This window comes from Ranitomeya variabilis, chromosome 7, assembly GCF_051348905.1.
Source record: "Ranitomeya variabilis isolate aRanVar5 chromosome 7, aRanVar5.hap1, whole genome shotgun sequence".
NCBI classification, from domain to species: domain Eukaryota; kingdom Metazoa; phylum Chordata; class Amphibia; order Anura; family Dendrobatidae; genus Ranitomeya; species Ranitomeya variabilis.
The window spans coordinates 202,888,648-202,904,087 of NC_135238.1; the positions used below are offsets into that span (position 1 = coordinate 202,888,648).

Here is a 15,440-nt window from a genome sequence, read left to right on the forward strand (position 1 = left end):
GTGCTGAACAGCATTTCCAGCCCTACTGTTCCATGTTGCTACGGGTGCTGCACAGCATTTCCAGCCCTACTGTTCCATGCTGCTACAGGTGCTGCACAGCATTTCCAGCCCTACTGTTCCATGCTGCTCCAGGTGCTGCCCAGCATTTCAAGCCCTACTGTTCCATGCTGCTACAGGTGCTGTCCAGCATTTCCAGCCCTACAGTTCCATGCTGCTACAGGTGCTGCACAGCATTTCTAGCTCTACTGTTCCATGCTGCTCCAGGAGCTGCCCAGCATTTCCAGCCCTACTGTTCCATGCTGCTACAGGTGCTGCCCAGCATTTCCAGCCCTACTGTTCCATGCTGCTACAGGTGCTGTCCAGCATTTCCAGCCCTACTGTTCCATGCTGCTACAGGTGCTGCCCAGCATTTCCAGCCCTACTGTTCCATGCTGCTACAGGTGCTGCCCAGCATTCCCAGCCCTACTGTTCCATGCTGCTACAGGTGCTGCCCAGCATTTCCAGCCCTACTGTTCCATGCTGCTACAGGTGCTGTCCAGCATTTCCAGCCCTACTTCCATGCTGCTACAGGTGCTGCCCAGCATTCCCAGCCCTACTGTTCCATGCTGCTACAGGTGCTGCCCAGCATTTCCAGCCCTACTGTTCCATGCTGCTACAGGTGCTGTCCAGCATTTCCAGCCCTACTTCCATGCTGCTACAGGTGCTGCACAGCATTTCCAGCTCTACTGTTCCATGCTGCTCCAGGAGCTGCCCAGCATTTCCAGCCCTACTGTTCCATGCTGCTATAGATGCTGCCCAGCATTTCCAGCCCTACTGTTCCATGCTGCTACAGGTGCTGTCCAGCATTTCCAGCCCTACAGTTCCATGCTGCTACAGGTGCTGCACAGCATTTCCAGCTCTACTGTTCCATGCTGCTGCAGGTGCTGTCCAGCATTTCCAGCCCTACTGTTCCATGCTGCTACAGATGCTGCCCAGCATTTCCAGCCCTACTGTTCCATGCTGCTACAGGTGCTGCCCAGCATTTCCAGCCCTACTGTTCCATGGTGCTACAGGTGCTGCCCAGCATTTCCAGCCCTACTGTTCCATGCTGCTACAGGTGCTGTCCAGCATTTCCAGCCCTACAGTTCCATGCTGCTACAGGTGCTGCCCAGCATTTCCAGCCCTACTGTTCCATGCTGCTACAGGTGCTGCCCTGTATTTCCAGCCCTACTGTTCCATGCTGCTACAGGTGCTGTCCAGCATTTCCAGCCCTACAGTTCCATGCTGCTACAGGTGCTGCACAGCATTTCCAGCTCTACTGTTCCATGCTGCTGCAGGTGCTGCCCAGCATTTCCAGCCCTACTGTTCCTTCCCGCTACAGGTGCTGCACAGCATTTCCAGCCCTACTGTTCCATGCTGCTACAGGTGCTGCACAGCATTTCCAGTCCTACTGTTCTATGCTGCTACAGGAGCTGCACAGCATTTTCAGCCCTACTGTTCCATGCTGCTGCAGGTGCTGGCCAGCATTTCCAGCCCTACTGTTCCATGCTGCTACAGGTGATGCCCAGCATTTCCAGCCCTACTGTTCCATGCTGCTACAGGTGCTGCCCAGCATTTCCAGTCCTACTGTTCCATGCTGCTCCAGGTGCTGCCCAGCATTTCCAGCCCTACTGTTCCATGCTGCTACAGGTGCTGCCCAGCATTTCCAGCCCTACTGTTCCATGCTGCTACAGGTGCTGCCCAGCATTTTCAGTCCTACTGTTCCATGCTGCTCCAGGTGCTGCCCAGCATTTCCAGCCCTACTGTTCCATGCTGCTACAGGAGCTGCACAGCATTTCCAGCTCTACTGTTCCACGCTGCTCCATGAGCCGTCCATCATATCTAGCTCAGTTGTACCTCACCACACCAATACCTCCGGTCTGTGCTACACATCCAGACTGATGGCATAGAGAGTCCACGAAGTGTACCTTAACATGGCCTTATTAGGGTTTATTCAATCAGCAGATTTGCTGCAGATGTTTCTAAAAATCTATTTTATATACATGTATGGGAAATTAATCTCTACAACTAACATGTTAACAAGCCCTAAGACCAGTTGGTGGTGTTTTTTACAGCGTTTATTTTCTTCTTAGATAAGACCATGTCCATATTATGCGTTCCCGATTCGTTTTGTTTGGGGTTTTTTGCTGCAATTTTCCAAAAAGTCAGTAACATTTCTACATTTATATTATTTTTTAGAAAACTGAGTAAAAAATGCATTTTGAATGCATCGTGTGAACTACTGCCTAATGCTGCAGCTATGAAGTGTACAGTAAAGTGCTAAGCAGGCTATGTAGACAGAGGTTTCGTCTGTGGCACTTTTTATAGCATTTTGGGGTCACTGGCATTTTTTCATTTTCAAAAAGCAACATGTTGTAGGTATGGCATTTTCTTGTAGTTTTTCTCAACTGGGGGAAAAAACCCAAGTATAATTGTCAGTAATTTTTTTAAAAAAATGTCACCAAAAAGACCTGTAAAAATTACCCAATTTCCTCAAGGTGGAACTTGTTAGAACCTAAAAATGAACTCCTAGAAATTCCTTTGTATATTCTTGGCGTCTTTATCTTGTATTGACTCTCCAGCTGTCACAGCGTTCATCAATGCTCTGCCTGACAGGGATCACTTGGTCACAGCAGGAGAGAGTACTTAAAGGGATTGTCATTTTTATATGATCATGTCATCTGCACTGAGGCTGACCTTCCACTTTTAGTCACATCGCTGCAGTCATGTTACTGTCATCGGAGTTATGTGAAATAATAAGGGGACTTTATACAGTTTTTAACTTTCACTAAATTTCAATTTCAATACATATGAATATGAAAACAGTGGCAGCAATCCCCAAACCTCTTTGGAAGATTTTTCCTTGACCAGATCAATCCACGTATTATACATTTTTTGCATTTTACACCTCTGCTTTATTGAGCAAGGTGTTTTCTCATGCATCACTTTATGTGGTTGAAACTAATGATGAGCGAACATGCTCATAATAAGGTGTTATCTGAGTATGCTCGGGTGCTAACCTAGCGTCTTCGGTGTGCTTGAATAATGCGTTCTAGTCCCCACGGCTGCACGTCTCGCAGCTGTTCCACGGAAACAACACTTGCAGGGATTGCCTGTTTGTGAGGCAACCTCCACATGTGTTGCAGCTGTATAACAGCCGTGAGACATGCAGCCGTGGGGACTCAAACGCATTATTAAAGCACGCCGAAGATACTTGGTTAGCACTAGAGATGAGCAAATTGGATTGGCTCCCTGCTTATTTAGCAAGCTATAGCACTTACCGAATAAGTTGCAGAGGGAACCTGGATATATGGAGCGCGCCGGCTGTTCGGCACCGCAGCTCCATGTGTCGCAGCTGTGTGATAGGCGCAGCACATGCGTGGAGAGCCTGTCTGTTGGGATCTCCATGCATGTGCTGTGACTGTGACAGAACCGCAACACATGCAGCTGCGGCTCGAAATAGCAGATCAGCCGGCGCACTCCATTTATCCAGGTTCCCTCTGCAGCTTATTCGGTAAGTGCTATAGCTTGCTAAATAAGCAGGGACCCGATCAAATTCTCTCATCTCTAGTTAGCACACGTTCGCTCATCATTAGTTGAGACACATGACACTGCTTGACTTATTTATAACTTGTCAGCTTATGTATCATTGCTGCAGAGAGAATCCGCTCAAGCAGTGCTGCAGTGTAAAGCTTGAGGATTTGAAAGAGCAGAAGCAGCGGTACATATATAAACTATTATTTTTTAAATGCAGCTAAGGGCGATTTCACACATCCGTGAAACATGGACAGTACTCGTATTCGAGTACTCAGCCTGACCGCCAGGTTACATGACCTCAGCTAACATCCTCATAAATGCCTATGAAGCAGTTTGCTCTGCTTGCGAGACTCGGCACTAATGCTGGGTCCTCCAATGTGAGAACGGTCAAGTTTTGGAGATGTGTCAAGCCGGCCTAAGCTGAAGAAGGTGACCAAAGGTTTTCTAAAAATAGTATATTTTTGTATATAGTTGCAAAAAAAATCATTACATGGGTGCTGACTATCCTAGAATTTCATGGGCACTTGCGGGGAATGCCCAAAACTTATTTAACTATTGAGCATTCGTGTGCCGAGACGTGTTAGTGTGAACAGAAAACCTTGCTTATACTGTCCGGGCCTCATCCTTTCCGTGAACGTCACCCGCAAATCGTAATAATTTTTGCTTTGCCAAACTGCTATCTGGACCATACGTTCCTCCAGCCACCAGGCTGCAGGCGCGGCACATCAGGCTTCCTTACCCAACCCTTATAGGCGAGTGCTACCATCATCCTCACCCCAATGTTGTTCCTTATGGTACTGCCCTATATATGCACATTTGTCCTATCCACATCTTCCCTACTGAGCATTCTTGATGCATCACCCATTGGGTTGAATGTTACAATATTGGTGCCCATGCACATTAGATGAACGCCGGCTGAACAAGCAGGTTTCAATGGAACCAGTTGGTCATTTGATATGCATATGGATGTCCTATCTCTCTCCCGATGATAGCTTTTAGATTATGGATTGGGCATGCAAGATTTCAACATGTCCAATCTTTTGCTTTTGGTTATTACCTTTTTCCCATTGAGAAAGCATGCACTCTTGGCTGGGCTGAGTGTACATGTGTAAATGTGGAAGTTTGGAGGAATCAACAGCTATTTAAGTACCGTAAGTAATGATTAATAGGAGTTTGTCAGCACATGATGAGTGGTGAAATCCAGCACAGTGTCTCATAGGGGACTTTGACCTAGCAAAAATCATTCCTGTATAGTCCTAATCTGTTGGTTAATTTCCCAGAAATAGTTCTTATTCAAATATGTTAATGAGGTTCTCTGTGCACTCTGGACGTAGAACATTTAGGGGCACTTTTCCATCCACATGTATTTCCGATATCTCAGCCCCCCTCTATTTTAACAGTGCTCTCATTACACAAGTCAACGCTACCCAAAGACATACTGATAGGGGTTAGATTGTGAGCCCCATTGGGCACAGTGATGATGTCTGTAAAGTGCTGTGGAATTAATGGTGCTACATAAGAGAGTAAAATAAATAATAAATATATGCACTCAAATTTCACAAGGAAAAACCTTTGCTCTGAAGTCTATCTGCTTCCCACATGCATGCACGAGATTTTGATGGAGGCGGCACTTGCTTCAGTAAAGCCAGCACTGCTAATTAAGAGGAGGTCAGAGATAGCAAGAATACCTGTAGGTGGAAAGGTGTAGCAAACTACTCGGCCACAGCCAGGGTGCACCGGGGACCTCACTAGCACAGATGAATAAATAACACATTTATGGAAAACAAACTAAAAGATTTAAGATATTACAGGTATGATTTTTACTAGGGTGAAACGATACCTATCATTTATTGTAGTTCTCCTGAAGAAGCATATATTCTTCGAAACGCGTTGACTAATAAACCACTCCTACCCCGATTGTCATCCTTTATCCTTTCCACATGGTAGAACAGATTTAACCCATTTGTTTCTCCATTACCTGATACCTATAACTTGGCATGGATTCTTATGTTATAAAGGTTCGATGCTCAAAAACATTGCTCTAGAGTGCGCAGTTCAATAGTCATAAGGGATCTGCTCTTACATGAGCATGGAGAGGTGTATAGGCTCCGCGAGCAATGTTCTGAGCGATCACAAGACCTAGAGGATCAGCAAATATTAACCTCTATATTTTCAAAATGCTTTTTCCTTATGCCAGATCCTAAGCGCTACTACTAATATCACCATGATTAAATAGGATGTCCGGGCTTAGGCTACAAGTCTGCAGTCGCTCTATGTAACTGCAGACTTGTGAATTCTCACATCATGCGCACTATGCGCTGTGAGGATTCTCCGGCGCCAGGAGCGGACAGGCATGTCGCTGCAAGTATACAATTTGCTTCCTTCCAGTCACATTCCGACTAGACTGTTTCTGGCCTCGCTCAATACACATGCACTGAGTGAGTCCACGCACATCTAGTCGGCACATGACTGCATGTATGCAAATCACATACTTGAACTCACACGCCTGCCGCTCCTGGTGATGGCACCGCAAAATCCTCATAACACAGTGGAGCGCCCCCAGACGCAGGGCCGTGGGGTACTCGGTACCGGGCCTCTCTGTCCCAGTCCTGGGGTTGTCACGTTGGCTAGACCCAGTCCGTGACCCTGCTAAGGGGCGACCAATGAAAGATCTGATGGTGATGCGTGGTGCAAGGTGCGATGAATAACGAGGACACGGTTGCAGTCTCTTTACCTCTTTACTGAAGGCTTCAGGATCCACAATCCAGAGCACTGCTAACAGGGCTGGCTGAGACCGGCCGGTCCGAAGGCACATCCAGAGTTCCCTTTGCAGGTGGAAATCAGTGCCTACCTTCTAGCGCCTGTGTGTTGTAGTCCTTCCCTGCTGAGCACCACGGGATAGTCCTCACAACTGTTGTGTCTGTTTCTGATGTTCTTTCTCACAACTCGTATCTGTTCTGATGTTCTTTCTCCGTCCCCCAGATGATATGGCTAGGACGCACCCGTATGACGGGGTAGGCCTGGAGTTATTCTGGGACCCTAGAGACACCCCTCTCCCACAATTGCCTCCGTTGTCTGCTTAGGTGATTTAGGTGAGACAGCCAACCTATAATTAACTGTCCTGCCGCTGTTTGAAGTAATGCTTGGAGCCCAATACTTCCTCGGCGTTCCGGCCACCGGCTACGCGCCTCAGTAGGATGTTGCCACGATCTTAAGGCACGACTCCTACTGGTTCTATTCTCCTTTGTGCGGTGATCTCGTTTCTCACTTCTCCACAATAAACCTCGCTTCGTGTCCTTTCTTAGGATGCCACCGCAACGGGTGCAGGCACGTCTCCGTAACAATCTGTCCTGTGCTAGGCCACTGTCAGGATCCCACCCCTGACAGGGACCCCCCTGAATCTTCCCCGCAACACCCTCTGCCACAGGATGTTGCCTGGGCAAAACCCAGTCAGCTTCTCCCTAACTTCCTATCCAACCCCCAGTTTTACCAGAGTGTGAGGAGTGGCCTAAACATAGAACCCTTTGCTCCCCCTGGTGGCCGGAGTGTGAAGTGTAATGTGTGACTGTGATACCTGGTCAGGTGAACTCTTTTAGTACAATCAGACGTACCATCACTCCCCTTAGCGGCGGAGCGTTAGTACTGCAACGACCAGGACTCTGGGGCGCTGCAACAGTACGTGCAATGTGAGGATCACAAGTCTGCAGTCACATAGAATGACTACTTACTTGCGGCTTAAGACCAGACAACCTCTTTAACTTTGCGCCATTACATAGCTTTGATTTAGTGGCTAAAAAAAAATCATAACGATAATATAAGATCCCTTCTGAGACAAGAGAAGGAATAATCCAGGGACACTGACAGAACGGCTGCCTATGCTTATATCACCATTGTTTACTTACTGCTAATCAGCTCTGCTAGAACATATTGCTGGTTATCTGCTCTATCTGTAAACTAATATTAACCTGGAAGTTCGCCTGAGGAAGCGATAAGAGATTAAAAAAAAAAAAAGATCTCCGAGTAGTAATGATGAATTATATAAAGAAAAAATAGATAAATCACCATTTTTCTTAGAATTAAATTTACATTTTGGATGGTACAGAATATATACACCCATCTGAGATGTAGGACATTCACACAGGGACTAAAATATAGTTGAAGATCTTTTCCAGAAGTTTAATATTGGTCATTACAATCCTCAGGATAGGTAATCATTATCAGATCACTGGGGGGGTCAAAACAGCTGACACGATAGAAGAAAGAAAAGTGTTACAAACACTGCCGCACCCTGGATTCACTCATTCTGCAATCTACTATGTACAGTGAAACATAGAGGCTGTAGAAACTAAATAGCAGAACATTTTGAAATAAAACCTTACTGCATAATGGATTTTTAGTTAAAGATTTATTTATTAAAGTAAAAAAAAATATTGAGAAGTGGAAGGAACCGCAGCAACTCAGCCACCGAAGTGGAGACCACGTAACGTTACGGAGGTGAGTCAACGAGTGCTGAAGAGCAAAGGGAAGAAAAGTCACCATCGCTCTGCTAACTGCAGATTCCAAACTTCCTCCGGTGTTAACATCAGCAGAAAACTGTGCCCACATCGGGAGCTTCATGGCCGAACAGCTGCATGCAGCCATACATCACCAAGCACAATGCCGAGTATTGGATGAAGTAGTGTAAAGCCGCCACCGCTGGACCCTGACAAAGTAGAAATGTTCTCTGTCCAGTGACAAATTACTCATAATTCATCAGGCTAATGGATGCACCTTGATTTGGTGAATGCCAGGGGAACGTTTCTTGCCTCACTGCAAACTGTAAAGTTTGATAGATGAGAGATAATATTATGGGCTTGTTTTTTAGGGGTTGGGGCCCCTTCATTTTTGTGAAAATAAATCTTAATGCTTCTGCCTACAAGACATTTTGGACAATTGCATGTTTCCAACTTTGAGGGAACTGCTTGGGGAAGGCTCTTTTCTGTTCCAGCATGACTGCCCAATGCACAAAGCGAGGTCCATAAAGACATGGATGAAGCTTGGGGTGGAAAAAACTGTCTGGCCGCACAGAGGCCTGGCCTCAACCCCCATTAACTAGAACAGAGATTGCTAAGCTGTACAAAGACAAGAACAAGGAAACACAGCCCTGACTGTTGAGTGTTACCGACGATTCTGCCAACACCATGTCAGCCAGTCTAAAAATAATATGTATAGTAAAATGTGTTCAAGTATGAAGGGACGTAAATCCTGTAAGCCTACAGCGACGTCAGTGGATATTTAGAGAGGAAAAGGAGAAACAAAAACTGCCTATAAGTTTATGCCACCCAATCTGGACAACAAGAGACAGAAGAGGAGAAGTTAAATAAATAGACATATAATAATGTAAAATATCAGCTCTGCGCATTACATGCAGCCACGATTTTAGCCGTCTATAGTCACACAACGGTTCTGCAGACTTGTCATTTCGGCCCCTTCAAAGTTGTCCTGACCCAAATGTAGGATATCCCTAAAATAAGATTTTACAGCAATGTTTTTTTCCTTTTTATTGGGATCTAAGGGATAACGGTTTACCTTGTGGAGAGTGACAAGCCAGGCCTGGCATGTCAGAGTGAGGAGACTTATATGACCTGTAATGGGAAAATTAAATGTGCACATTTCCTCTTCAGAGAGGAAGAGGACTAGAACTCTAGTGCCACCTTTATTTAATTTCCCAGAGGAGCATGCATGGTGTATAAGTCTCCTCACTCTGACATGCCAGGCCTGGCTTGTCACTCTTCAATCTTACCCCTTAGATCCCAGTTTTAAGCCTGTCTGCTAGCCAAATCAGGTCTCATACTTTCCCCTGATGAGTTGCAATACCCGTAAAACACTTAGTCCGCAAATTGAGATTCTGGGATTGGATTTTATCCTAATGCATGGCTCATGAAAGGGTCGATATTGAACTTTAGGATTACTACTTCCAATAGGTAACGCCAGAGTTCTAGTCTTCTTCCTCTCCGAAGAGGTAATTTGAATACTTCTTTTTATATATATATATATATATATATATATATATATATATATATATATATATATATATATATATATTCTGATTTCCACAGGTAGCACCAATACATACATTTCTCTCTCTCTCTATATATATATATATATATATATATGTATATATATATATATAGAGAGAGACCGATTCTGCTCTTCTCCTATCCATTTTTACGTCTGCTAATACATAGTGAGGTGAGCCACAAGAGTTAAGGGAAACATTTCTCCACGCAGAAGGGGTAATAAAACTTCACATTTATTCTATATGCTTGTAAAAAAAACATGTTGGATACACCAATGACTAACACTATCTAGTCGAAACGCGGCGGTCTGGAATGCCCAAGATTTTCATTGGCGTATCCAACATGTCTTTTTTTACAAGCATATAGAATAAACGTGAAATTGTATTACCCCTTCTGTACTTCAGAAATGTTTCCCTTTGTATTTCTGTCTCAAGAAATGCCCGGGACCAGGGTGGCTCCGTACGTGGACTCTACCTCTCCTGAAGTGCATGGAAAACGGTGAGTGGACCACTCTTTCCCTTTTTTCGAAGCCACAAGCGTTAGGTACTGTCCTAATACGGGAACACCTTACCGTGGTAGGATGGCTTTTACGTTTTTTTGATCAAAACAATCTTCACCAAGTTCCCTTTGTTTTTACATGTACTATTACTATTTGTTTACTTACTACTTGGTATTTGCTCATTTTGTTTTTATCTTAGGTTCTACAACAATATTTTGCAGCAATTTTTTTCTACTATTAGAAAATAATCAGACTGACCATACTGATTTCTACAGGTAACACCAATACATAAATTATCCTATCCAGCCTTATAAAACAACATGAGCAGGTACACAGAATACCGTCTTCCTTTAAGTACTTAATTGTCTTATGGGTAATTCACTGTAATACCATGTAATAACCAGCTGAAACGTTTCTATCCACTCGCTGGGAAGAAAAAGCAAACTGAGAAGTAGTAATACCTCTGTTATTATTCAGAAAATGCCAGAAAATGATATTTATCTGCAGGGTTAGGGGAATTCATGGTACATTAATAAGCAAAGGGATTAGGGGAGTTACATTGTGTAAACGACCTCCACTTTTTTTGCAATGTCTACGAGACAAATCAAGCAAGTTGCAGTTATCTGATGTGTTACTCTTTTATGCTTCATCATGCATGCAAGGATTATTAATGGAGAAATTATGAATCTTACTGTTAAATGAAAAGATATTGTTATATATTTGACACTTAAAGAGTATTGATCGGTTTAGTTTTTTACTTAATAAATCAATAGAATATATGAAAATAAGCAACTTTGTAAATTGTAATATATTTTATCTTTGCCTTTTTCTACTCCTGGACTGATCATCTTCTCTCAATTCATGCTTAACCTCTTAATGACCAGAGCTTTTTTCGGTTTTGCGTTCTCGTTTTTTCGCTCCCCTCCTTCCCAGAGCGATAACTTTTTTATTTTTCCATCAATATGGCCACTTGAGGGCTTATTTTTTGCTGGACGAGTTGTAATTTGGAACGACACCATTGGTTTTACCATGTCGTGTATTCGAAAACGGGAAAAAAACTCTAAGTGTGGTGACATTTTTTTTAAAAAGTGCAATCCCACACTTATTTTTTGTTTGGCTTTTTTCCTAGGTTCACTAAATGCTAAAATAATTGACCTCCAATTATGATTCTCCAGGTCATTACGAGTTCATAGACACCAAACATTTCTAGGTTATTTTTTATCTAAGTGGTAAAAAAAAAATCCAAACTTTCAAAATTTTTTTAATAAATTGCGCAATTTTCTGAGACCCGTAGCGTCTCCATTTTTCGGGATCTCAGGTCAGGTGAGGGCTTACTTTTGCGCGCCAAGCTAATGTTTTTAATTATACCACTTTTGTGCATATACGTTCTTTTGATCACCCATTATTGCATTTTAATGCAATGTCTCGGTGACCAAAAAAAAGGAATTATGGTGCTTCGATTTTTTTCTCGCTAAGCCGTTTAGGGATCAGGTTAATCCTTTTTTTCATTGATAGATCGGGCGATTCTGAATGCGGCGATACCAAATATGTGTAGGTTTGATTTTAGTTTTACTTTGAATGGGGCGTAAGGGGGGTGATTTGAACTTTTATGTTTTTTTATTTTTTCATATTTTTAAACATTTTTTTTTTTTTACTTTTGGCATGCTTCAATAGAAGTTGGCATAGCCTGATCGGCTCTGATACAAAGGAGCGAAGCTCAGATCGCTCCTATGTAGGAGAATTACTGCATTGCTATGAGCAGCGACCACAGGGTGGCCCTCACAGCAATCTGGCATCGACAACTATAGAGATCTTCAGGAGACCTCTGATTGTCATGCTGATGCACTGCTGACCCCCGATCACATCACGGGGGTCAGCAGTGCTCGTATTTCCGGCCTGATGGCTGGAAGCACTTGTTAAAGGCCGTTGTCAGAGTTTGACAGCGGCATTTAACTAGTTATTAGGCGATTCCACCCGCGCCTATTGCGGGCACATGTCAGCTGTTGAAAACAGCTGACATGTCGCGGCTTTAAGGTGGGCTCACCGCCGGAGCCCAACTCAAAGCGGAGGTACAGACGTCGGAAGTACTATTCCGTCCGACGTCAGTAAGGGGTTAAAATCAGTATTCAGTGAAGACAGATGTTCACATGACTAAGATAGGAGATGACAGTGGTGTTTTTAAAATTCTATAGAGGGGGAGGAGCTAGCGGAACACACAGACATTCTACTACAAGTTCTCCTGAAACAAAAGTTACAGTTCTCCACAGAACTACATAACCACCAACTGTCATCTATACATTTATGAAATATTCTCAGAATATTCAATAAATGCTCAATAGGTACTGTTTCCTCTGGGAAGAGATGAGATGATTACAGGTTCAAGTCCCCTAAAGTGACTAATAAATACAGTAACAAATAAAGTTTTAATAAATATTAAAAAAATTTAAAAATATAAAAAACATCAACGTTTGAATCATCTTTCTTTTCCCCCATTAAAAACAAAGATAATGAACAAATAAGAAAAATGCATATATTTGGTATCGCCATGTTCATAAAATTGCAATCTATTAAAATAGACACCATAAACAAACAAAAAAAAATTCAAATTCAAAACACCAAATTTGCTGCAGTGTTTTGGTCGCTGCAACATCACAAAATTGCTGTAAGAAACAATAAAAATTGCATCTCGATCCCCAAATGGTATCAATAAGAAATATTTCTCACCCTGTAATAAATAAGCTCTCAGTCTCAGAAAATGGCAACACAATCCCAAAAATGTAAAAAAAAATATTTCACCACTATAATAATAACTGGTCAAGTTTGGTATCGCCGTAATCTCACTGAAGAGAAAAATCATATTGTGAGATCATTTTTTACCACGCAATGTAAACCGTAGAAATAACTACTACTAAAAAAAAAATGTCAGAATCGCTGTGTTATTTTGGGGGTAATTTCACTGGAATTGGCATTTTTTCCCCATTTTTCAGTACACTATGTGGTAAAATAAATGGAGTCACTAAAAAGTATAGCTCTTCCTGCAAAAAATAAGCCCTTATACATCTATGTGGCCAGAAGAATAAAAACTCTGATTCTTTGAAAAAGGGGAGGAGAAAACGGAATTTAAAAGGGGTTAAAATAAAAAACTCTATTTCCAAAATTGGAAACCATCAACAAGATGCTGTATAAATATTATATACTAATGAGAATGTATTAACAGACCTTTATTTATTCCCAGTATAAAAAGTTACCCCCTATCCATTTTAACCCATCTCATGGTAACCCCTGGGAATTACATGACTTTATGTTCACTCCTATCACAGTTACTGATGATGATTGCACAGTTCTTATATTATATTACAATATATTCGCTTACATAGGAGAATATAAAAGGAAGGGTAATCATAGTGTTACCACAGTAGGCAGAGGTGGTGCTGGCTCTAGCAGCCCATGTAATGTTGTGCTCAAGCACCAGGGAATAGATAAAACATGTGCAGAGTATGATAGACAATCAGATGCTGATCTGCAATGGAAAAACAATTGCTGCAATGCTTCTAGAACTGGAAATTCCCAGCCGTTTTTTAAAGAAAGACATTTTACTTTTTATTTCAGGATCACAAATGTTTCAGAAATATTTGGCTGTGAGTGACACAATTAATTGATATATTTTCAGAAACACACATTTTATTCTTACCTGTAACAATACAATAATTTGGAGGTTCAAGTACAGCTCCGTAAAATTGGATGATATTTCTGTGGCTGAGCATGCTAAGTATCTCTGCCTGTAAACAGAAAGAAAACCAGAAATGACGACAATATACGTAACACGACAGAGTTACAGTTTGTGACGAAACAGTCCTGACTTATCACATATAAGGCAGCAGCTACACATCGCATCAAAACCACACGCAGCTTTGCAAAGAGGTTTTCAGTTGTACCTCTGAATAGATAAAGCATATAAAACCATAAAAGCCACATAAATGGATCACTCCCACGTTTCCTACCATTTGCTCAATAGCTATTATTTAACTGAGAACTTGTAAATTAGTTTTCAACATATTGAAGATGTTATATGAATATAAGGAGAAAAGTAAGGGTTTTCTTTAAAGCCAGTCCGGTCCATGCATTGGGGTCTATACTCGGTCTTAGGGCTCGCTCGCACCACTGTATAGCTAGGAAGAGTGCAATCTGATAATGGAAGGTATTGCACGCTGACTGATGTAATTCAATGAGGCAGTGTACATCTGCGTATTTTTTCTCAGCTTTATTTGGTGTCAGCAAGTGTTGCGATTTGACTACGAAATTTGATGGGTGCGAGAAAACAAATTCGGATGCCATACAGACCATCAGTATGGCATCCGATTTTTACGTAGACATTGCAATTCTGTAAGATGGGAAACTGTAAATGGTCCAGTGAAAGACTGATAGCTGCTGGCTAAAAAACGGATTGTATACGGAGAGCACATGGATGACAAGTGAGGAAAAATCGTCCCACTCTCCTGGGTAAGAATGGACCCGATTTTTTTATACCCTCGTGTGACCCCAGCCTTAAGCTACATTCACACGTCCATGTGACACAAACAGATCCGTGTCTCCAATCCGTGAGACTACTATTCTCATAGGCTTTGTGGATCAGCCACAGACATTAAAAGTCTAGGGATCCGTGAAAAACGAATGAAAAGGAAGACATTCTTTGTACTTCAATGTTTCTTCATCGTTTCATCCGTTTTTCACTGAACCATTGCTAAAAGTCAATGGATAAAAATACCTGGGCTTTGGAGTCAGTCGTGGAGTCGGTGTCCATTTTGTTGGAGTCAGATTAAAATGGATCGACACTCACTCCGAAAATATATAATAAATTTGGCACAGTAGTTCAGTGAAATAGAAATTGGTCCAGCTCACTGCGATAGACATCCTTAGGTGTTCGGAACACTGGAAACGCCGTATCAAGGCATGGAGCAATCACAAAACAGAAGAAAATCCAGCTCAACGTACTTGTGAACAAACATCTTTCTTTATTCACCAAAAAGGCATGATTAAGGGTGCGTCAATGTCGCATATCATGAAATTTACAATGCTGATGGTCTTTTACCCTCTGCTGAGCACTTTTGGTGAACTTAGAAAGAAGTTTGTTCACAAGTTCGTTGAGCTGGATTTTCTTCTGTTTTGTGCCAGTAGTACAATGCAGGATGTGCTGTAAATTTTTTCATAAATAATTTAGGAAAGTTGTGAAATGTCCTATAAATGTCTGTTCTGTTCCTGATCTGAGGATCTCGGCTTTTAGCTGAGATGAATCTGTGCTGCACTTTATGTACATGCTCAGTAGTGAC

At 42.5% G+C, this 15,440-nt stretch overlaps 1 protein-coding gene across 3 annotated transcripts in view; it reads right to left on the reverse strand.

Moving 5' to 3' along the window:
* MAP3K20 (mitogen-activated protein kinase kinase kinase 20) overlaps positions 1 to 15,440 on the reverse strand; it is a 204,536-nt gene that overhangs the window by 132,125 nt on the left and 56,971 nt on the right. For all 3 annotated transcript variants that reach the window (XM_077272676.1, XM_077272677.1, XM_077272679.1), the window contains exon 3: positions 13,805 to 13,892. In XM_077272676.1, the coding sequence (XP_077128791.1) occupies positions 13,805 to 13,892 (88 nt within the window). The remainder of the gene's footprint in view (positions 1 to 13,804; positions 13,893 to 15,440) is intronic.